Genomic DNA, 23,530 nt, shown 5'->3' on the forward strand with positions numbered 1-23,530 from the left:
GTCTTCCTAATGGTAAGGGAGCTGCAGATGCTGATGCGTATCAGGCTGACAGGAAGAGAGCTGGCTCTCAAAGATGCCGAAAATAGGCAGGGGCTCTGCACTCGCTACCGATAATGTCACATGTAATAATACGAAAGGATGGCTTCACAGAACTGAGAGCCGCGATGCGGGTGTCGGGGCGAGTTTGCTGGAAAGTTGTAAAAGGGAATGTTCATGAAAATCTGGAGTGCCGCAACTTTTTGAGCAGATATGAAGTAAGACGTCTAAGAATGTTGAGGTTCAATTTAGGAGTAAGTCTGTACAACATGTCAAATGTTTTGGGTAGGGATGGAAATTTGACACAATTTAATCGCCGATGGGGTAAATTAGTCAATCGTCTTTTTTAGTTTGTTTTTAACTCATTCACTGCCATTGACGGCTATAGACGTCAAAAATTAATTTGAACTATTTCGATTAGTTTCACATTTTTTCCACTTTTGTTAACAAGAGTATAAAAACCTAGATTTTTGTTGTTGTACATTTAGAACAGATATAAAATGTGTGATTAATCCTGAGTTAACTATTGAAGTCATGCGATTAATTACAATTAAAAATTGTAATCATCTGACATCCCTAATTTTTAATAATCTTTTTTTTCCCAATAGTTAACTCGCGATTAATCACAAAATTTATATACTTACTCCTAAGTTGAACCTCAAAAGTGGGGGAAAAAAAGTGAAACTAATAGAAATAGTTCAAATTAATGTTATAAGCCTATAGCCGTCAATGGCAGTGAACGAGTTAATAAATGTAGTACTTTGATGAGGTGTGAGAATTTCTCTTTTCATGTTCTGTTTTTATGCCAGTGTTGTATCGAACACAATAATGCTGCCAGAGGACCATAATACTGTGGCAATATTGCCTAATATGTACTACAGGGTGTTTCCAAAACAGTGACATCATTCCATAGTCCCGCACAAATGATCTCAAATTGAATGTAAGAATTTGTCAAAATGAACTAAGTTCAATGTAAAACATAAGTTTATCCATCCATCCATTCACTCTCAATGAAAAAGGCATTTTCAATACAACAAAATACAGCAAATGGAAAACTGAATACATCTTAAGTTTTTACTTTTCAACATGAATCCCATTTAATGATATTGATATTGCAAAGGGCTAGCATAATTTCTGAAATAACAAATGAGCTCAAAACACCTTTCATTACATATTGTTATCATTAATAATTCATAATTCATCTATTTGAAGACCCTGAGCTTTGGTCAACAGATAAATATCCATATGCAACAACATTCCTAGGAAATCACAATTTTAAACTCATGTAGTCCTTGTGGATGCCCTAGTGACCTCTGGCCAAGGACATGCAGTTACTAGGATTTTTTTTTTTAATGATGAATTAATCAAAAAATTTGGAACACACTGTACTATAATGTGATTTTAGTACAGCAATATAGCCAATTTTGAGCATGTTTCACAAAGCGGTGTGGGAAATGAATGCAACATCAATTGCAAAACTGGCATGTTAAGACTTTTTTTTTAAATTACTCACATTATATAGTAGCCAGTCTAATTTTATGCATGATTTTCTCTATTGTTTTTAAGGGGTTAGCACAACAACAAAAAAAAAGACACGGTGTAAATAAGTAGTAACATTTAATTTCCTTGTTTGTCGTATTGTATTATCTTCTTTTTTGGGGGGTAATTAGGGGCGCTCAAACAGGATTAAGTGGATGAGAGTTTAACCACCCTTGCATTTCTCGTGTCAGGAAATATGTATGTTTATTGTCATATGGATATTTAATATATGCTTGCATTTTTTTTTAAATACATTTTATACATAAAGACACCATATTAAAAGTCTTTTGGCTCATTTTTGTGCTGTCGTTTCAACATAAACTGCAATAAGCTAATGGGACCAACATATCAAGCAAACCAGAACAGTTCCTAATGGAGTGGAAAGTGATATATGTGACAGTTGGCAAATGCACTGAACCCTTTCCCATGTCGTAAATCTATTTGATTGTTTTTGTCAAGTGTTCACTGGAGTTTGTCTTTTCTATGTCTGGAGAGTGTCAGGCTGCTGAGCATAAAAACAGGCGGGAGTCAAATACGACTCAAATAAAGGCATCACTTTAAAAGAGGCCGTTTGGCAAAATTTTGTTGAAAGCCCGGAAATGATCAATGTATTCATGATCAGTTTTAAGGGGCAAGAGGCGATTACATTTTTAAATTGTAATTAATCGCATTACTTTACTAGTTAACTCACGATTAATCCAAATTTTGATATCAGTTCTAAATGTAAAATAAAAAAAATTCTAAGTTTTCATACTCTTGTTAACAAACGTGGGAAAACAATGTTAAACTATCAGAAATAGTCCAAATGAAATTTTGACATTTATAGCCATAAATGGCAGTGAATGAATAAAAAAAGAAAAGATTACAAATTTGGGGCGTCAGGCGATTAAAGTTTTTAATCGTAATTAATCGCATGACTTTACTCGTTAACTCACGATTAATCACAAATTTCATATCTGTTCTAAATGTACAATAAAAAAAACGAGGTTTTCATATAATTGTTAACAAAAGTGGAGATTTTTTTTTTTTAATTAATAGAGATAGTTAAAATGAATTTTTGTAAAAAGACATTTTGTAAACGATGCTACGATAAAATTAGCTTTGCGGACAGGTGTTTTTTAATGACAATATTAGATTCACTGAAATTCACTTTAACACTTAATCTTTTGTATTTTTTTTTACTTGACATTAATGTTTTTGTTAGTCAGTGTAAATAAAAGAAAACTTCTTTTTTTAAATTCCAACACTAGTCATCTCGGAATACAGCTTAGTTATCGATATTTATTACTGTATTCTTATTTTTACACTTGAATTGGCTTGGTTGGCTCATATGCGGCATCAAAATATTCAACAAAGTACATCTACCTAAAAACCTCAGATACTGCTGGTGGAAATGGAACTGGTTACTTCAGATGATACCTGTTGATGCAAAAAGAGAAACTGCATTTTGTTATTTTGCATGCACAGGATTGCAAAATTGAACATTAAAGAGGTTTAAGAGAATAAAAGAGGCAAGAAAAAAAATAAAAAATAAAAGAATAAAAGAGGCTTTACATGGCTGACGTCTACTGTACCTGGGCATCTTCTTTCTGTACTTGTTCAGCTTCTGATTGCACTTCGTCCTCTTGTTCTTGCACCTCGTCCTCTTGTTCTTGCACCTCTTCAACTTGCGGGTGTTCTTCTTGCATTAAGCTCATCGTGGTGTCGACTGACTGCGGAGCTATGGTGCAAACCACCTGGGTGGTGGTTATGGAGGCACTCTTATTGGCGCCAACCACCTGGTTGATGACGGAGACGCTCTGCTCGTCGATATCGGTCAGACGGACGTCGCATTCTGTTAAGCTGCTGTTTTGAGCTATGGCCTCCTCCAGAGCTTTGCCTCCATCCTTTTCCAGACAAGGGAAACAAATACATTGTGATTAGGGGTTAAGTGTTGCTCATCCTAAAGCAGTGGTTCTCAAACTTTATACGCCAAGCATCGCGTAAAAACAAAACAAAAAACTCGCTTCCACCATAATGACTAACATTACAATACAGCTGTGTAGTATAGTGCCAAGGGTTCATGAACAATACGTAACCTAAACACTCCTCAAAGTACTAAAGTACTTCTTAAAAGTTACCTACATTTAAATCCACTAAAATACGCTTTAAAAATACTCTTAAATCTACTGAAAGTGAATGTAATCCAAATATTTCTAATTACAGTATGTTGACAATAGACATTTTTTGTGACAATACTGCATTGTATTCACAGCAAAAACTGCAGTGCAAAAACTGTTGCTGTTAACTCATTCATTCCCAGCCATTTTCACTGAAGCAACCCCCTTTGCTCCCTGTCGTTTTAATGGATTTTGACTGATTTTGCAAGGCCCACAGAATATTGTGTTCTATTGCTATAGACACATAGAACCTACCGAAAGAAAGATTAGAATCTCTTTTTTCATCAGGAAAAAATATATATTTCTATCCATTTCCGTTTCCATTTTGCAGCGTTATAATATAGCTAAGTTTCATCATTATTCACAAATCTGTTGAAAACACTGGGGAAAAGAGCTTGTTGCAACATGGCCTTGGTTGATCTCTTATACTCTGCTCCCACCTGGTGGCTGTTTTTGTAATAACTACCGTTGCTTAAAACTTTCTATTCAGTTCAGAGGCTGCATCAAAGCCTTCTGTATGCTCTAGCATAAAAACAAAAACAATTCTAAATACATTTTTGGGACCATGGTAATATTTAAAATAGAACGTATTTATAATTTTTTGGGAGCAAATGAGTTAAATGTTTCAGAGTTGATTTCAACCTTCAAAGTGTATTTTTAACACTGTTTGATTTAACTCTTTGACTGCCATAAACGTTATAAAACGTTTAGCATAAACCTAGGGAAGGGCGCCGAGGACGTTAAAAGACGTCCCCTATGTTTTTTTGTTTTTTTTTGAAAACGGGTGCAGGAAAGCCTTGGGCAGCTGTGCTGAAAGTATCAGGCAGATCTGATTAGTAAAAGACTCGTTTTGGCCCCTAGAGGGCAGCGATGACTCTCTTTGCACAAGGTTGGATGGGCCGCCCACCGTGGGCGTCAGTAGAAGACGTGAGGCGGAGCTAGAGTGTTGAGGAGACAATGGCTGGTCAAGCCACAATGGCTTGACCAAGCAACCGGTTGCAAGCAGCTCACGCTTGAGCATTTTTTTCAAAGACGGAAAGCATCAATCAATACTAAAAAGCGCATTGATGTCGACGATGATGATGACTCCGAGCTTGACGCCAAAGTTGGAAGCCTTGACGCGACTGTTATGATCACGTAGTAAGCCTCACCGGCTAAGCGCGGCTAGCGCTGCTAAGGCCGGAAAACGCGCACAATAGCCGACCGGGTACTTCTACACAATCGGACATTCGATCGGGCGATGGAGAGTTGGCATCGACCAATGCAGATTGATGATGATGATGATGATGACTCCGAGCTTGACGCCAAAGTTGGAAGCCTTGACGCGACTGTTATGATCACGTAGTAAGCCTCACCGGCTAAGCGCGGCTAGCGCTGCTAACGCCGGAGCTGCACAAGCGGACATTCGATCGGACAATGAAGAGTACCCCGAGTCCAATGCATATTCATCGGAGGAGCGGGTACAGTCTGATCACGGAGAAGACACTGGTTCTGGACTACGATGCCACCATGAATGGAGTGGATAAGATGGATCAGAACATCTCTTACCACCCGGTATAGCAACTGAAGGACACGAGGAAGCGAGACGTAACGAAACCGTAGCATGATCCTGATATTAGACTTGATGGCAACACACACTGCAGTATATACTTGCTATTCCCCGGAAAAAAACGGCCGGCAAGAAAGTGGCGCACGCGAAGAGGCAATCTTGTGCAAATGCTGTTGCGTCTCCTTGCACGCAGGAGAGTGTTACACAAAGAAAAACTGTCGTTGAAACATCCACATATTTGTAAATAGCACCACAGTTGCACACATTTGTAAATAGTTTGCCAAATTGTTGTCAAATTGTTACACTGTTGAATGTAAATAAACGTATTTTGCTATCAAAAAACCCTTTTTCATTCTTGGTGGTAGTGTTTTATAGAAGTAAAGCACTATTTAGGTGTTTGTGGCATCATTCATGGACAAAAAGAAGTGTCAAATTCACTAGAATGCATGAAATAATATCGTTTCACTAAAAGCTTGATTTCTCCGTATTTTGGTCCAAAACAGGCGAAATTGGGTCAAACTAACCATTTTCTATTGTTGATTACTAAAGAACGGAATAAGGTAGAAAGATGAAAGTCCAATCTTTCATTTGGTAGTACGTGTGTTTCCATAGTCCAAACAGAACATTTTCTGTGGACCTTGAAAGATCAGTCAAAATGCTTAAATCGGCTGGCACTGACGGCATCCCTTTTCTGAAAACGTCTGGCAGTCAAAGAGTTAAATGGTATTCTGCGTTGGAGTTATTTGACAGAGTTTATTTATTTAGTGTTAAACCAACTTTGAGGAGAGTTAATCAAACTAAGCTCCGCCCACTTAATTAGAACGGCCCTATGTCTGAGATACTATAAAATAACTACAATATCAGTCAGGATTTTTTAGTACATTATTGGTATAATTATAAAATAAATTGTTGAGTTAGGTGCAAATTTTATTCCATTTTTAGGAAACAGTATAGTATGGGGTACTACAATCCCCAAAAACCGTACAATTATGCTGGCAAATGGGAGGAAGAAACTAAAGATAATCAAGTGCCAAATATTGTCAACCCTCCCTGCTCCGTTATGCTACAGGTGCTTTTTTATTTTTTTTAATCATGATGATTTTGTTGATTTTACACCAAATGTCTTTTGCGCATGCGGGTCGCTTTGGGGACACATTTGGTTCACACACCAGAAAGATTGGAGGTCGCAATTAAATTTAAAAGATCCGATTTCGCCTAAAAATCAGCAGTGTGAATGTAGCCTTTGACCCAGCGGTTTTAAGAATGTAGTTTGGTGTTTAGCCAGGGCTGGACTGGCACACACACACAAAAAAAAAATCGGCTCTGGCATGCAGTCCTGCCACTGATGTTTCAGCTTGCTATCTATATTCAAACTGGATTAACGAACTGAGCCCTCTAAATTGTGGGCAGTCTCTTGGGGTAAAATGTAGGAAAATAATTAAAAAGCACTTCAAAAGAAGCCGACCCACCGGGCATCTGCCCTGTATGCCAGATGGCCGGTCCAGCCCTGTGTTTAGCTGCAAACGAGAAAAAAAAAAAAAAAAAGACATGTATACTTACCACACCCAATTTGTTGCAGGAGAGGTTGATGGTCTTCAGCGTTTGATTTTGAGCCAGCACCTCTGCCAGCGTTACGGCAGTGGGCTCAGTCAGGAGGTTGGCTCCCAGGTGCAGATGATGCAGGGTGCTGTTGTTCAGTAAGGCCTTCACAATAGCTTGCCCCCCCTCGTCGGTCACTCGGTTGATTCTTAGGTTGAGGGATAAAAGTGTGCAGTTTTTAAACAGGGCTTCAGCAAGGAAGTTGGCTCCCACGTCTCGAATAATGTTGTCGCTCATGTTGACGGCCTCCAGTTTGCTGCTGTTGAGCAGAGTGCTGACAGCCTTGGCCCCCTTATCGCCGATCACGTTGTGTGAAAGGTTGAGCTCTCTCAGGGAGGGGTGTCCCGCTAGCTGTTTAGCCAGCAACTTGCACTTTTCGTCATCAATGTGACTTTCATAGAGCCGCACAACCTGCAGGAACGATATTTCCAATTTATTTTTCATTAGATCGTTTTTGGGAGAAAACTTCTGAAATAATCTTAAAATTTGTTTTACATTACCCCCCAAAAAAACTGACATTTAAGGGGTGCGTAGACTTTTTCTAATCACCATACCTTCAAGTTCTTGCAGGCTTGAAGAGATATGGCGAGAGTTTCGCAGTCTCTGTCAGCCATCTCAAACATCTTCCATTCAAAGTTCATCCCGCACTGTTTGACCCAGTAGGTCAGGTGGAACTCCTCCAGGCAGATCAGCTTGTTCAGGAGACTGCGGAAGTCATAGTGTTCCATGTGAGCCGCGTCCGAGTCGGTTTCGCTCAGCCAGTCCACGTTGTCTCCCTTTGCAATCTTGGCCTCCTTGATGGGCGGCAGCATCTGGGTGATGTCCAGCCTCCTCACGTAAGCCTCGCACAGCGGGATCTCATCTGTGACTACCTTGATGGCGGTTGTCTCCGGGATGAAGTTCTCAATAATATTTTCCAGGTGCCTCTCGAAAAACATTCGCTTCCAGCTGTGGTTGTAGTGAGACACGTCACAAATGTCCCACCGTTGCTCACAGCACCGCCGCCAGTAGACGCCATCTTCAACCAAATTGGCGGTCACAGGAAGGGGCAGAGAGGTTGACAGTCTCTCCTGCACAAAATCTCTCTGGCTGGGTGAAAGCTCCTCGTAGATCGGGGTTTCTGCCACATATGGAGCTTTAAGTGACTATAAAATCATAGAATATGATGTGAAAGACACTAGTAAAAACAGTGGCATACCTTCAAAGTTTCTCACAATACATTCTAGGCAGAGAGTTGATAAAAAGGGCACAAGGCCCAAGGACCAGTTTGGAATTTCAGCAATGATCCTCCTCAGTCTTCTGCTGTCCACAGTCAGCATGGTTGGGCCTCCAGTGAGCCTCGACATGATTGCAGGTACTTTGTGGAGAACTATATTTAAAAAAAAAAAGTACATTAATTAGTGCACTTTGTGGAAACATAATTGACTGTAAACCACATGCATTTATTTTACACCCGTCGTTCATTATACCATGTTATACACATATAGCGTCAAATATATTTATATATGGGTTGTCAATAAGAAACAAAGTATAAACAAGTTCAATTATTTATATCGCAAGTAGGCCTATTACTTACAAAAGCAAATACCAAGTAATAAAAATGACCACGAATTTTACGCCACTGAAGTGCTACAACATTCTAGCAAGAGGCCATTGTCATCATGCTAACTTTGTTATGCTAGCTGTTTATACTAAAATGAAAGCCTACATTCACCAACTGTGAGTAGTTACGCGCTACCCCTTCTAAAAAAAAATAAATAAATACGGTGCAACACTCATAGAACTACAACTTTTTAGACTATTGATTAAATAAAATATATATATTCAGTCTGAAGTGACATACCTGCGGTCTCGTTGTGACACGCGTTTCCGTGGTTACCGAACGCTCTTCAGGCAACGTTTCAAAACAAAATGCTGCCACCTACAGGACTGTAGGGGTGGCGCAACGGCTGAGCATCAGTCAAACCATACATTGCCATTGGCATCAACAAATGGACAATGAATCAGTGAATTTAAAAAGACATATGGGGTTTTGTTTTATTGTTTTAGTTTGGATAACAATTTTAGAACCTAAAACAACACAGATCTTGGCTTGATGTATTTCTGGATTACTGTTAGGAGGCAGGAATCCCAGTTAAGTCCAGTTGTGCCGTTATGGACCCTGGCTATTAATCGCTGTTCTCATCACGATAGACGATCCTCAAATCTGCAAAGCATGTTGAAAAAATAAAAAATAAATCCTGTGTTCATTGGCGTTGAGCTTCAAAGACAAATATGATGTAATACAAGTGTCAAAAAGAAGTTCAACCCTGTGTAGCTAAATGACAAAGTGTGTACAGCCCCATTAACTTTGATGACAGAGAGAAAGGTTTACTATGTGCCTCCGTCCTCTCTATCTTCTTTTATAATTTAAGTCAACTCACCATAGGCATATATGAATATCCAGAAAAGTGTCACTAAATTATGAGATTGACATACACATTAGTACAAAAAAAGCACTGGTATGTCAAAAAAAAAAAAAAAGGCCAATTCACTGTCAAGTCTTCAGCAGTACACTCACTGTAATAGGAACTGCTGCGAAGAGATCTGGAGGTCCTGTTCGGACTGTCTACAGTGTCTTCGGAAGAGCTGCTATCGCTGATGCTTTCACTACTACTGCTGCTCTCATCATGGTTTCTAGACCTATCTGCAAAACAGGGAGGGGTGGGGGGACTACATTTTTCACATTTCTCTCCTAAAGTACTGACAAATGAATGAAATTCCTTTTTTTTTTTTTTTTAACAATTGAATCCAAAAGATGAACACAACAACGCTCCATTCACAACAAATGGGTTTAAAGACGCTGTTAAGTGCAGTGTGAAAAGGGCTTTTTACTCTGCTGAGGTCATTTTGTGCCAAATAAAATGCCCCCCTCCCCTTCCAATAAAAAAAAAAGAAACGAAAAAGCTCATCATGCTACCAAAAGCCAAACTCACGATGAGAAGAACTGCTGTGATGAGGACTGTAGTTCCTGTCTGGGGTCCCCAAAGAGTCTATAGAACTGCTGCAATCGCTACTGCTCTCCAAAGATTCTACTGAGCTGTTGCTCTCCTCATCTTGGATCACACTCGCATGTGCATCTGGTGGCGAACTAACAGGGAAAAACACATTGCTCATGAAACGTGCAGAGAATTACTGTGTGACCTTAAGCGCATTCTGATGTATTGGCAAAGAAGCTTTTTTATTTTTTTTTAAATGAGTCTTTTTCGTCATTAAACATTCTGTCTCACATTAATAGCTTACTGGGTAGTAATGTTTGTAAATACTAAATAATGGTGAAATTAAAATTGAGCTTCCCTTGACTTCTTTAAGGCTTAAAAGAAAATAGTAGTACACGTTGACAGCGGAAAAAGACCCAATGTAACGTTGCGATTTGAAATAGTTATTTATTAATATTACTGTCAGTATTCATCCCAACATGTATCGTCATTGGAACTTACGAAGCATGTAAAAAAGAAAAAGAAAAGAAAAGTCAGTCCCTTTGTCAAAACGCAAACATTATGTTGAGGTTTGGGGGCCTCCGTCGTGGATGGTTTTAACGCACATCTCTCTCCTCTCCGAGACGAGCGTCTGCCGGCTGGTCCTCATGTCCAGGCTCAGGTTCTCCACCACGCTGTCGATGTAGTTGTCGAGCGCCAGGCATCGGCTCTGCGACTTGATGGCCTGTCGGCAGATGGGGCACTCCTCTTTCTTTTTGCGCCACTGCTTGATGCAGTGGCAGCAGAAGCTGTGACCGCAGTTCAGAGTGACGGCCTGAAGACACAAATAAGGAAAAGTCGGCCCTTTCCGTTTGGTAGGGAAACGTGAGCAGGTTGTACCGACTCGCACCTCGATAAGGAGCTCTGAGCAGATGATGCACTGAAGTTCGGTTTCCAGGACCTTGGTGACTTGCGTGACAACTTCCTCCTTCTGCGCAGAAAGCGGTATGAGGCGCTACAAATGCAGTGCGCTCAAAGAGATTCCTGGTGTAGCAACCCACCTTTATAACAAGTTCTTTGTTTTTGGCCAGTAGAATCTCTTCGAACCTTGTCCGAGAAAGCGTGAGCTCATCTATTACTTTCCTCTGCTAATGGGTATTGAGAATAAATTGAGCAATGACATTTTTTTTTAATCCAATGCAACGGAATGCATTACTCGATCATTTGTGATTTGGTGTTTACCTCCTGTAGGGGGTCTTCCAATTGTTTCTCCATCAGCTCCTTTTGCTCCAGTGTTTTCTGAGCCTTTAAAGTCATAAGAGGAATAAAACAAGACTTAACATGTGAAACACTGCAATGGCTAATACTATCTGTCACTGGTAATGAGCTGAGGAAATTTCCAAGCAGATCTGCAATATTTGCAGGAGTTTTGGGTACAGACAAAAGAGGGAGGGAGGGAGGGAGCAAGACGAAAGAGACGCCACAAACACAGATGCCTTTTTGCTCTGTTGATTAATGTGTCCTAAAATGAAGAAGAAAAAAAAATTGTGCTAGCGGGTACTAGTTAGCCCCAAGGACAAATGAGTAGCCCACAGGTCTGTTCTAAAAATAGCTCACCAGTGATGTGACACTGTCACTTACTATGAAGAATTAAAACAAAAGAACGTTAACGTTTATTATTTTATTTAAAGTTAACATGGTATGAGTTTCTGAACTCATTTGCCCCCAAAAACATCGACAGCTCGAGCATACAGAAGGCTTTGATGCAGCCTCTGAACTGAAGAGAAGGGTTGAAGCAATCGTAGTTATTACAAAACCGGCCAGCAGGTGGCAGCAGAGTATAAGAGATCAACCAGGGCCATGTTTAAAACAAGCTGTTTCCCCCCACAGTTTTATTAAACACATTTGTGAATAATAATGAAACTTAGCTATATTCTAATGCTAATTGCTGCAAAGCGGAAATAGATAGAAATATAATTTTTTTCCTGATGAAAAAAGAGACTCTAGTCTTTCTGTTGGTACGTTCCATGTTTTTATAGCAATATAACACAATATTCTGTAGGCCTTGCAAAATCAGTAAAAATCCAGTAAAACAACCGGGAGCGAAGGGGGTTGCTTCAGGCAAAATGGCTGGGAGTGAATGAGTTAATGTTTATCAAATATTCTATATGTTGTTGAAAAATTGTGCAATGGAAAATGCTGTTTTTATTCATCCAAATATTTCTTTGAAAAATGAAATATTTTAAATAAATTAAGAAAAAATATGTTTCAATATCAGCTGATATGCAATACTTAAATGCTTAACCGTTACCAGTTAAACCTTTATTATGTTTGCACTTTCTATACTATAAGCGCTTGTGATTATTATTCATTTGGTCGGTCTGTAACACAAGATTTTGACGACTTTCTTTGAGCGTTTTCTGACCTGTTGTCGCCTCTTGTTTTCCTTGTAGGTCCTCTCAAACATTTCCATTTTTTTCATTTTGCCGTGGAGGATCTTCAGCTGCCCTTGCAGATCGTTAATTTGCTCCTCCCTCAATGGATCGGATGATCCGGCTTCACCTTCCACCGAGGCGACCTGCCTCTGCATGGTGTCCAACTGCTCCTTGAGCATGAAGATGTTCTGGCTGTACCTGCAAGAGAGAGTGCAGAAAGTCGTAAGGTGATATTGATAGAAATAAATGTGTATCGTCTTTGCGAATGCAGAATTCAATGTTAATGAAAAAAGACGCGTACATTTGTAAGTTGTCCAGGTCATAGGGGACATCGACGCCACCGCAGGCCTGTTCCACATCTCCCATAAATGGATTGGGAGGGGTCTTGTCTAACTGGGGGCAAGCGTGGCGCTGGTGGGGCTGTGCAAGAGGCAGAGGGCATGGCTGCGCCAACGACTTGTCAGGAAATGCGCAGCGATACAATTTGGCCGTCGAAGTTGACGGCTCAACTTCTTCGAAAGGCAGCTTCCGTTTGGATTTCTTCGGTATATGTATTGTTTTTACAGCATCTTTTGCAAAATTGTGTTTAATTTCTCGGAGGGGCCGCTGCACAAGCTTGTAGTCAAACTCGACTTTGGACCCCATGACAGGCACGCCGAGATGTATGGAGTCGCCAAGCTGAAGCAGTTGGGGTTTTTGAGGGGGTATGCGGATCCCATTCACCCACACGCCATTGAGACTCTGACGGTGATCACAAAAAGAAAAGAAAATATACGTCATACATCACAAACATTATGGCTTTCTGTGCATACTGAAATTTACTAACTCTAAAAACGTACAGTGGAACCTCATTACCATACTAAGGACAATTTTAAAATGAAACTTAAGACGCTTTTTAGCCTAGCTTTTAACCAACTACTTTATTACAATGTAAAAATGAGCATTGGCTCAATAAAAATAAATCGGTGGCTGTTTTTTTTTTATATAAAGTAAACAACTCCCTAAACAAGAAAGGTCTGCATATATTGCACTCTTATCTTGTGTTACCAAACGTGTCATATTGTGCTAAAGTTAGGGAAATGTATATAAAACCAATATAGACCCAATTATTAAATTACAGGAAAAAAAGGCGATTAAAATAACAAATAAGGTTGGCGAGAGAGAATCAACTAATCAATTATTTATAGAAACTGGTATTTTTAAAATGTATGAATATCGTGCATTTGAAGACACTGGAAATGTTTTTCATGTACAGAACAATAGCCAACCTGATTGTATTCAGGTTTCCTTTTAATTAAGAGAAGGAAACTATCATTTAAGGGGGTTTGTTTATGTTTGAAATATGTAAAGTGAGGACCAACATGAAACAAAGATGTGTTTCAGTTTTAGGGGTAAATTTACAAAATTGACTTGACGATGTAAGCTGATGTGGACTTACTTCTTTGTTGGGGTTTAAGAATACTGAAATTGAAAATGTTAAATAATTCATGCTTATAGTACCATTGATGTAAAAAAGTAAAACATTTAGGAATTATAATGTGAATGAAGCAGGGTTTTTCCTGTGTACAAAATTCAGAGGTGGCCACCTCTACCTATTTTGCTTGCCATCTCTAGCCTGAGCCACTGATATTGCTCAACACAGCGCTCCAGCTGTGTTGATTGAGCTCGGGGCAGCAACGCATTTTAACTGTAGTTGCAGTGTTGCGCCATTATGAAGGCGCTATATCAACAGCAGTTCACCGGAAAGACCTGAAGCAACAATCGAATAAAAAACGGCTTTCTTTTTTTTTACTTGAATGTACCAAAGAAGAAACAGATCATGGAGCAACCGTTGCACACGCCTATTTCATGGTTGTGAGGCAGAAGTGGCGCGCTCCAGCCATCGCCAAAGTCATTAAAACGTAGTATATACAATAAGCATAATAGTGTTTTACAACAACGCTGAATTATATTTACAATTTAAAATATACTGTGGATGAATTTTAAATTAATGGCAACTTTGTATTCATATAATTTCTCATTTATAGTCCCTGATTGTAAAATGGGTGCAGGAGGGTGGCCGAAAAATGGTATAGGTCACCGCCGCAAGTACCGATACCTCAAAATAAGATTGGTATTGGCACAGATACCTGGTATCGGTAGCCAGTCACCCATCATAGTCAGGATAATACCACCTCATGTTGAGCCAGGAAAAACCCTGGTAGTATTTATTTATTTTGTTTTGTTGTAATTCAGTTTGATTTATGGGACTGTACAGTAGAAGGGGACTTTAGAGGGTAGGCAATAATAGGCCTGGTGCTTCAGCAACCTATTTATTATAAATATATATAAATAAACTATTAATTCATAAAGGTTTCCAAACACTACTTGCATGCCTGCATGTCTGATTTGGTTCCATACCGTACATTTTTCATTTCTTCCATGCTATTTATACTGGGTAGTAGTAGGTACCTCCTTGTCTGTGACTGTCCAGTGTCCATCTTCCCTTTGCGAAAAAGTGCAATGCAGCCTCGAAATCATTAAAGGGCAACTTGGAGACAAGAGTTGGTATGTCACGTCAAAACCACGGCCTATAGTAACCTAAACACAAGAAAAGTAAGAGTTAGTGACACGGTAATTATAGCAGCCTAACAGTACTTGGCGTTTCAAAACGACAACAGGATCTATTTTGGATGAGCTAGCTCAGTGGTTCCATGTCTCCCACAGCCAACTCAGGGGGTTCAAACGACCAGCTAAGCGGCAAGCTCTGCATGAAGCCTGATAACGATCCTCAGCTGTGTTGGCTGAGGGAGACATTGAAAACAATCTGGGTCGGCGTACTCGAGGAACGGGTTAACCCGTGAGCTAGCTAACGGAGCTAGCAACTGCTACATACTTCTGTGTTTTCCACCAAGCGAAGCCAGCCTGAATTCCTCCCGACTCTCATTAAACAAACAACGTCTGAGTCCAAACTATCATCCTCATCAGTCGTAGAAGAGTCCGTCGTGACTTTAGCCATCTTTAGCTCATGTTTTGGCTCATTGTTGTTGCTTATCAAACAGCGTGTTCGCCCCGTAGCTGACGTAGTAAGGTTGACACAGCTGCGTAAACGTAGAGTTACGACATCTACAGCACCGGAAAAGATCTACGATATTTTCAAAGCAAAAGCGAATTACAGTACACGGATGTGCTGGAAATTACTGCAAGCTTTATCGGCAAGGTTTATCAGTATACGATGTTTCTAGGCTACCAACGACATAAATAATGAACTACTATAGTAGGGTTTCACAGATCACAACCTTAATGTTCTGGCATACTAACTACTACTACTACTACTACTACTACTACTACTATTACTACTACTACGACTACTACTACTACTACTACCTTTCGTCAGACTTTTATTGATCGTCAGACTCACTTTAATTGTGTTGTTATTTTTATTGCATTTCATTTTTATTAATTGTATTGTGTTTTATTATTGACTTTGTATACCATGTTTGTATGTGAAACACTTTGTAACTTTGCTTAGAAGAAGGTACTGCTATTACCACTACTGCCATAAATTCAAAATTATTTTAATAGTTTAATATATGTAATTTATAATAATAATTGCATGTGCAGTACTGTACTCTGATTTGAGTTCCAAACAGTTCGAGTTCTCTTTTGCCGCCCATTCGTGCAACTACGTGTCTTAAATCGCGCGCACCCTTAGCACTAGGGAGGGACTTCCGTTGAATTCTCCTCCTCGCGGATGGGACTTCAGGGTGAGCATAGAGCAGACAGAAAGGGTTTGGTCGGTTCCGGTAATGGTCAGGGTGTCACCGGTCGCCGTGTGAGTCAGCGTGGCCCCGAACTGCTGCAGACAGCCCCGTGGCGGAGGCGCTCAAGCCCCGAAGAAGCCCCCATCGTAAATGAACGTCGTCCTCGGCTATGCTGCCCTGAGTCTCCCGCCGGTACCCGCCCTGCCAACATGTCTGATGTCAACAAGACTCTGCTGAAATGGCACGCCAGTTTCAGAAAAGGCACAGACTTTGACTCGTGGGGACAATTAGTGGAAGCTATAGACGAGTATCAAATGTAAGTGTGTGTCCTGCTTCTCACATGCACATGCATGCAGCGCTCTTACAAGTTGCACCCCCGAGCTGTCATTCAGTCCTCGGGAGCATTTTAAGTGAATCCTCCCCATACATGACGTGATGTGGCGTTTGTTGTGTGCATGTGAGCGCGTGTTGTACTGTCTTCCTCCATCACTGTGTGCGAGTGTTTCTCTGCAGAAATTCACCAACAATATTCCTCAGAGTATTGAGAAATATCAGCCACACCCTCTCATTGTTATGGCTGGGTTTCCTGTGGTTTGACAGGAAATACTTGACAATAAAAAAGGACCCATCCCTCAGGAAAATCAAAATAAATCCTGATCATTTACCCCCCAGCTAAGTAAGCGTAAAATTGCATGTACATGCACAGTATACTGTAATTGTAAGCTTTGACATTGTGACGCATTTCTCAACGAACGCCAGGGGGTGGAAATGTGCACCCCACACCAATTAATTTTGTTTGATCACCTTTTCTTTATTTTTGTTTAATCTCTAGTCTTGCAAGGCAACTGCAAAAAGAAGTGCAGTCATCGAACTCAACAGACTTCACAGAAGAGCAGAAGGTAGACATTGCGTAAACAACAACGTCATTTAAAAAAAAATCATAGACTTGACATGTTTTTCTTTTTCTATTTAAGAAAACTCTAGGGAAGATTGCAACATGCCTAGAGATGAGGAGTATCAGTTTGCAGGTTAGTGTGACATGTTATCAATAACATTCACAATATTTATTCCATTTTGGAATTTGGCTGTAACATAAAATGTGGAGAAAAAGTGAAGTGCTATGACTATATTACATATGCATTGTAATACTCGTTACTGTCATTTGAAAGGAATTAGTTGTATTACAATATTTCTCTGTCTGCATTGAATGTGTTCTACTTCATTACACTAATACCAACCACGCAATTCTAAGCATGACTTAACTTTAATACGTTCATAGTAAGACTAAAATGACAATAAACAAACAAAACTGCCACATATGGACAATTTTGAGTTTTCAATGAAACTAGCAAGCTTGTTTTTGGAATGTGGGAGGAAGCCGGAGTACCCGGGGAAAACCCACGCGAGTGCAAGGAGAACATGCAAACGGCCTGAGCTGACATTCCAACCCAGAACCTCAGAACTGCGATCTTGTTGGGCTAAGCCCTAGACTGGAGAATTTGAAGTAACTAATGACAAAAAATGTAATCGCCTGACGCCCCTAATTTTTTTAAATCTTCTCTTCTTTTTTTTTTTAAATTATACTCTGCTGCCACCTGCTGGCCGTTTTTGTAACTACCATTGCTTTAAACGACCTCTTCAGGTCAGAAGCTGCATCAAAGCCTTCTGTATGCTCTAGCATAAAAAAAAAAACACCACAGACACACACAAAAACATATAAATACGTTTTTGGGACCATTGTAATATTTAAAATTTAAAAAACCAAATGAGTTAATATGTACACGGCTGTCACCAGAGCCAATCAGAAATGCTTGCTAACGTCGATTTTGTCCAACAGCGCGTCATCAGTCACTGAAAAGATAACCAATGACGGTGCTTTGGTTCATTTCATGCAATAAGACGCGTCTGGGGGCAGTTGTAATTCTCGTTTATGTGTTTAGAGCACGCAGTCAACAGAGGAGTTCAAGTTGGAAGACTTGAAGAAACTGGAAAACAGTGAGTTTTTTTTTTTTTTTTTTACCATTTGTTTGCTGTTTAGTGACAATCCTGATCATTTATGCGTTTTTTGTCCACAGTCATTAAGAATATATTGACGTACAACAAAGAATTTCCCTTCGATGTCCAACCGGTGCCATTAAGGTAATAATCATATTTCAGTATGTTTTGTATTCAATCACGCATCATGAATCCCGTTGGTGCACCTAATGTTTTTTGCACGTCCTCATCAGAAAAATCCTGGCTCCCGGTGAAGAGGAGAACCTGGAGCTGGAGGGAGAAGACGCCGCCGCGGTCGCCGGTTCCACAGAAGCGTTCCCGCCGAGAGCTCCCGGTACTTTTGAACCAAAACAAAACATGGCGTCCCTTTTGCCTGCCTGCTTAAGTGGCGATGTCCCATTTGATGTGGCCGTTTGTGTTTTCTGTTTTGTCCGGTTGGCGCTGTGCATGACTTCAACTCTCATTCTTGCCTGCCTGCTTTATTCACAGCTTCACAAGGTAGGACTTTCGCATCAAAGTGGATTTGTACTGCTGTTCTGGGCATGGATTAGATTCTAGTCAAATCTCCTGAAATCAACAAAATGCCCTTGGTGGACAACGGAAAAATTGGCATTAAATTCTGTGAATAACATGCGTCCATCCATGTATAAAATCACACATAACTCATTCACTGCCATTGACGGTTATAGACGTCAAAAAATGAATTTGAACTTTCTATTAGTTTAAAATGTTTTCATCTTTTGCTAACAAGAGTATGAAAACCTAGATTTTTTTTATTGTATTAGAACAGATATAAAATCTATGATTAATCATAAGTTAACTAGTAAAGTCATGCGATTAATTATGATTAAAAATTATAATCGCCTGACGCCCCTAATTTTTAATAATCTTTTCCTTATATAAAAAAAAAAGATTATTAACAATAAAAAATATATTTAAGAAAAAGAAAAGATTATTAAAAATTTGGGGCATCAGGCAATTAAAATTTGTAATTAATCACATGACTTCACTAGTTAACTCACGATTAATCACAAATTTTATATCTGTTCTAAATGTACAATAAACATGATAGGTTTTCATACTCTTGTTAACAAAAATGGAAAAATATGTTAAACTAATAGAAATAGTTCAAATGCATTTTTGACGTCTCTAGCTGTCAATGGCAGTGAATGAGTTAAAAAGCATTTATTTTCCCTCTTTACTTGTGTATGACAGTCCCCCGATTATCTGTTATCTGTAGAGTTCATAAAATGAATGACGATTCAATAAAATGTAAAGGTAATCTGATGTAAAAATGTATTTACAATAATATGTTCTATGTAGCTCCACTAGTCTAAACACGGTATTCTGATTCTTTTGAATATGAGTTAAACAGCAAAATCCACCCGCTTTTATCTATCTCAGGGGCCGGCCATTTTGTCACTTTTAGTCCACTGAAAATGACATCACAGTTGCTCAGGGCTCTGGTAACAATCAATCACGGCTCAGTTGTGAATGTCACATGACCAAACTCAGGAAACAGGTGAGCCGTGATTGGTTGTTACCCATAGCAACTGTAATAACACCAAAATGGCCGCCCCGAGGTGAGGAGAAATACGGGTGTTTTTTGCTGCTTAGTTCATGTTCCATAAATGCAATATTTATCAGAATGCTATGTTTATTAAATAACTTATTTTTGGGTTGAATTTACTTTTGAGGTCTTTCAAAGTAATTTTATAATGTTTTTACTAATTTTAGTAAGCAGCTATTTTTTTCCCCTTTATTTTAAGTTTAAAGATGCTTTCAAATGTACTTTTATTTACAGCATGTGAAGCGTATTGAGCTACATGTATGAAATACGCTATAAATCAGTGATTCTTTTCTCTCTCTCCCAACAACCCCAAAGTACTTGTAAACGTCTAAACAATGTGAAAATGTTTGTTATTTTTAAGCCCCTCCTTTGATTTGAGATGTGCCCCCCCCCCCCCCCCCCCAAAAAGCTAGTTATTCAAGGGATTTCACAGTACACGATTTTGTGACTTCGTCTTCCGCAGGTACTTTGTTGCCACGGTTACCCTCCGAGCCCGGAATGACCCTGCTTACGATAAGAATAGAAAAAATTGGTCTGAAGGATGCCGGGCAATGCATCGACCCGTACATGACCATTAGCGCCAAAGGTACGAAAACACAATACAGCATGTCCTTATTGTGAAAAATCGGACACGCAGTCACTGTTTCTGTATGTTTAGATTCAAATGGGATGGACTTGAACCCAGTGCAGGACACCCCAGTAGCCACCAAGAAGGAAGACATCTACATTCACTTCAGTATGGAGGTTGAGATCCAAAAGCATCTGGAGAAACTACCGAAAGGTGACAAGACGATCGTGGGCTAAATTTTCAGAACTTGCTTAGGGTAAAAAAAAAAAAAAAAGAAGTAAACTTGTCTTCCACAGGAGCAGCTATTTTCTTTGAATTCAAGCACTACAAACCCAAGAAGAGGTTTACCAGCACAAAGTGTTTTGCCTTCTTGGAAATGGACGAGATCAAGCCTGGACCAATTGTCATTGAGCTGTAAGTCTGTATTGTGCATTACTCCATTGTTATTTACAAAGGAATGTATTTTTTGACTAAATGTCCTTGATGAGAATAAAGTTGTATTTTCATCAAGATTTATTTTTTATTTTTATTTTTTACAAGGGAATAAAAAAAAAAACTGTTTTCCTGTAATAATCCACCTTTTATTCTGGAAACGACACTTTTATTCTCTAAAATATAGAACTAAATTCATAACATTTTTCTTTATGAATGTAATAAAAAATGATTATTTGATTATGATTAATTGTGATCATTATTATACTTTGTATCTGTGACTACTTGATCTGAGATTCCATCCAAAATTCAACCCCGTCATTTTGGATTTTCAGATACAAGAAGCCCACCGACTTCAAGAGGAAGAAACTTCAACTTCTCACCAAGAAACCACTTTATCTTCATCTCCATCAAACCTTGCACAAGGACAGTTAAGGCCCGATCATATACAATCCAGCACAACAGTATTTTTTTTTTCTCTGTGACTGTATTAACTCATTCACTGCCATTGACGGCTATAGACGTCAAAAATTCATTTGAACTATTTCTATTAGTTTAACATTTTTTTCCCACTTTTGTTAACAAGATTATGTAAACCTATAATTTTTTTTATTGTGCATTTAGAACAGATATCAAATTTGTGATTAATCTTGAGTTAACTATTGAAGTCATGTGATTAATTACAATTAAAAAAATGTAATCGGCTGATGCCCCTAATTAAAAAAAAAAAAGAAGAAAAGATTATTAAAAATTTGGGGCGTCAGACGATAATTTTTTTTAATTGTAATTAATCACATGACTTCAATAGTTAACTCACGATTAATCACTAATTTGATATCTGTTCTAAATGTACGATTAAAAAAAATCTAGGTTTTCATACTTTTATTAACAAAAGTGGAAAAAAAAAAGAAATAGAATTGATAGAAATAGTTCAAATGAATTTTTGACGTCTATAGTCGTCATTGGCAGTGAATGAGTTAACACAGTAAAGAGAAGATTTTTTTTTTAAGCACATACCCTTGTTAATAACAGTGAATGGACTATTTGGAGGACATACTTCATGCAGCAACATTTTTTACCCAATGTGTTAAGTCGGACTCAACTCGAGGTTGTGTCAATATGAGGTGCTCAACTATCTCTGTTTGCACTATTGGACCTTGAAACAGAAGCGTGCAAAACACGCTATCAAAAAGCTGACGTCACACGTAGCAAACATTAAGCTGGGCCGTTTACGGAATCATTTAAAAGGCAGACACGAACAGTAAAGTGCATCTTCAAATGAGTCCACAAGGAGACATGTTGGTACTTTTATTATCATCATTCCAGAAAATATTGTTCAGTTTAAATTTGAAGTAAAATAATAGAAGAGGAATTTAGGCATGCAGAATTTTTATTTTCACCAAGTCTTAAATTAAGTCATACATACAAGATCTGCCCTGTCACCAAATTGTATATTAATAGACTTACTAACAACAATTTAGTCTATGTAAAAAGTTGCAATAAAAAAATGAATTGAAAATGTTTTGAACTAATACTTTCTTATTAAAGCGTCACTAAATAATCATATCATTACTGTAAATTAAAATACAACATATATAAAAAAATAATAATCTAAAACTCTAATAAATATTCAAATTAACACTAAAAATTACAGCATGAACTAGTAATAAATTGTAATACCAAAATAATATAAGCTCCACACGATAAGCAGTAAATAATTTTTTTTTTTTTTTATTCAAACTTCCTGTTTCAAGCCCCTTCCAATTGTAATAAATATTCAAATGATTATCTTTAAATAAATAAAACAATTCCTGGTTCAAGCTATAGGCCCCCTTTACCAAATTTGAAACAAATAGGAGACATCTCAGAATGACAACAATTTTCTCAAAAATATTTTCCCGTTAGCTATTTAGGAATGACAGCCATTGTATGCAGAGTACCTCCAGCTTTCAAAAGTATTTGGACAATTGTCTGAAGGTGTTCAGTTTGACATTTGGCAGCTATTTGTCGGGAGCAACCCAAATGAACGGGGCTTTTAATGACATTTTGGATCAAGTGGCGCAGTTATTCATTCACTTTATTCTTTGACCTTTATTTTCTGCTCATGTCAGGTGGCATTTGTAGAGTAATAAATTAATATATTTGTGTTGGCCTTCGTTGCAAAACTTAATTTGAACGTCACGTGTATGCACAAAATATGTTTCAACCTCAAGCTGACATCATGCAACATTGTGATGCGATGAGGTCTTCATGTTATCTGGACTTTTTTTTTTTTCACCTTTATATGATGATCTTCATTTTGTTTGCAATACTTGATTTTTTTTATTTGATTTTTGTAAGGTCCAGGATTGTAAATGACATGTAAGATACACTAACCGATGAAGATGCAGTAACTGTATATGTGATAAGACTGACGAGAAGAATTTGATCAGAACATTCATTTCTAATAAACAGGAGAAGAAGAAAAAAACGCATTTTCGTGAATGTGCTGAATTTCATTTCATTTGGAGATTTTCTAAGTATTTTTTTCATTACCAAGCTTGTTTTTGGTAATTCCTGGACAGCTTCACATTTTAGCTAACTTTCAGTTACGGCAAAAATTTGGAACATGGAACCTACCAAAAGAAAGATTAAGAGTCTCTATATATTGGTATACTTCTGTTTCCGTTTTTGCAGCAATTAGCATTAGAATTATAGCTAAGTTTCATCATTATTTGCAAATCTGTTTAAAAGACTGGGGAAGTTTTTTTTGCAAAAATGACCCTGGTTGATATCTTATACTCTGCTGCCACCTGCTGGCCGTTTTTTGTGATAACTACGATTCCTTAGCGTCGTCTTCAGGTCAAAGCCTTCTGTATGCTCACATTAAAAAAAAAACTAAGAAACATGTTAATACTTTGAGACCATGGAAATATTTAAAATATGTTTGACGGAGCAAATGAGTTAAC

General features: G+C 38.5%; 3 protein-coding genes across 5 annotated transcripts; 1 reads left to right on the top strand and 2 right to left on the bottom strand.

Annotated features, from left to right (window-relative positions):
- Positions 1-815: 815 nt before the first annotated feature.
- drc5 (dynein regulatory complex subunit 5) lies at positions 816-8,786 on the bottom strand. Its single transcript, XM_086060424.1, has 6 exons — positions 8,726-8,786; positions 8,081-8,251; positions 7,437-8,002; positions 6,844-7,293; positions 3,150-3,461; positions 816-2,994 (listed from the first exon to the last, which is right to left on the bottom strand). The coding sequence occupies exons 2-6, from the start codon at positions 8,226-8,228 to the stop codon at positions 2,950-2,952; spliced, it is 1,521 nt and encodes a 506-aa protein (XP_085916550.1). The 5' UTR covers positions 8,229-8,251; positions 8,726-8,786; the 3' UTR covers positions 816-2,949.
- A 107-nt stretch (positions 8,787-8,893) lies between these two features.
- On the bottom strand, positions 8,894-15,375 carry rnf8 (ring finger protein 8, E3 ubiquitin protein ligase). Its single transcript, XM_086061165.1, has 11 exons — positions 15,150-15,375; positions 14,726-14,854; positions 12,576-13,015; positions 12,265-12,472; positions 11,082-11,144; positions 10,901-10,987; positions 10,750-10,830; positions 10,466-10,674; positions 9,858-10,012; positions 9,443-9,568; positions 8,894-9,088 (listed from the first exon to the last, which is right to left on the bottom strand). The coding sequence occupies exons 1-11, from the start codon at positions 15,270-15,272 to the stop codon at positions 9,051-9,053; spliced, it is 1,659 nt and encodes a 552-aa protein (XP_085917291.1). The 5' UTR covers positions 15,273-15,375; the 3' UTR covers positions 8,894-9,050.
- Positions 15,376-15,992: 617 nt separating this feature from the next.
- aida (axin interactor, dorsalization associated) lies at positions 15,993-23,056 on the top strand. 3 transcript variants are annotated; one of them, XM_086060912.1, is made up of 11 exons: positions 15,993-16,333; positions 16,850-16,916; positions 16,992-17,045; positions 17,958-18,012; positions 18,093-18,156; positions 18,246-18,346; positions 18,502-18,561; positions 19,965-20,168; positions 20,241-20,363; positions 20,447-20,564; positions 20,918-23,056. In XM_086060912.1, the coding sequence occupies exons 1-11, from the start codon at positions 16,008-16,010 to the stop codon at positions 21,015-21,017; spliced, it is 1,272 nt and encodes a 423-aa protein (XP_085917038.1). In that variant the 5' UTR covers positions 15,993-16,007; the 3' UTR covers positions 21,018-23,056. The 3 variants fall into 3 exon arrangements, with proteins under 3 accessions (XP_085917038.1, XP_085917037.1, XP_085917036.1); XM_086060911.1 differs by lacking the exon at positions 18,502-18,561 and having other exon boundaries at positions 20,046-20,168; positions 20,918-21,063; positions 21,551-23,056; XM_086060910.1 differs by lacking the exon at positions 18,502-18,561 and having other exon boundaries at positions 20,046-20,168.
- Positions 23,057-23,530: the final 474 nt, after the last annotated feature.

The sequence above is a fragment of the Leptonotus elevatus genome, chromosome 18 (genome assembly GCF_054856555.1).
Source record: "Leptonotus elevatus isolate MCC_2025b chromosome 18, RoL_Lele_1.0, whole genome shotgun sequence".
Lineage (NCBI taxonomy): Eukaryota > Metazoa > Chordata > Actinopteri > Syngnathiformes > Syngnathidae > Leptonotus > Leptonotus elevatus.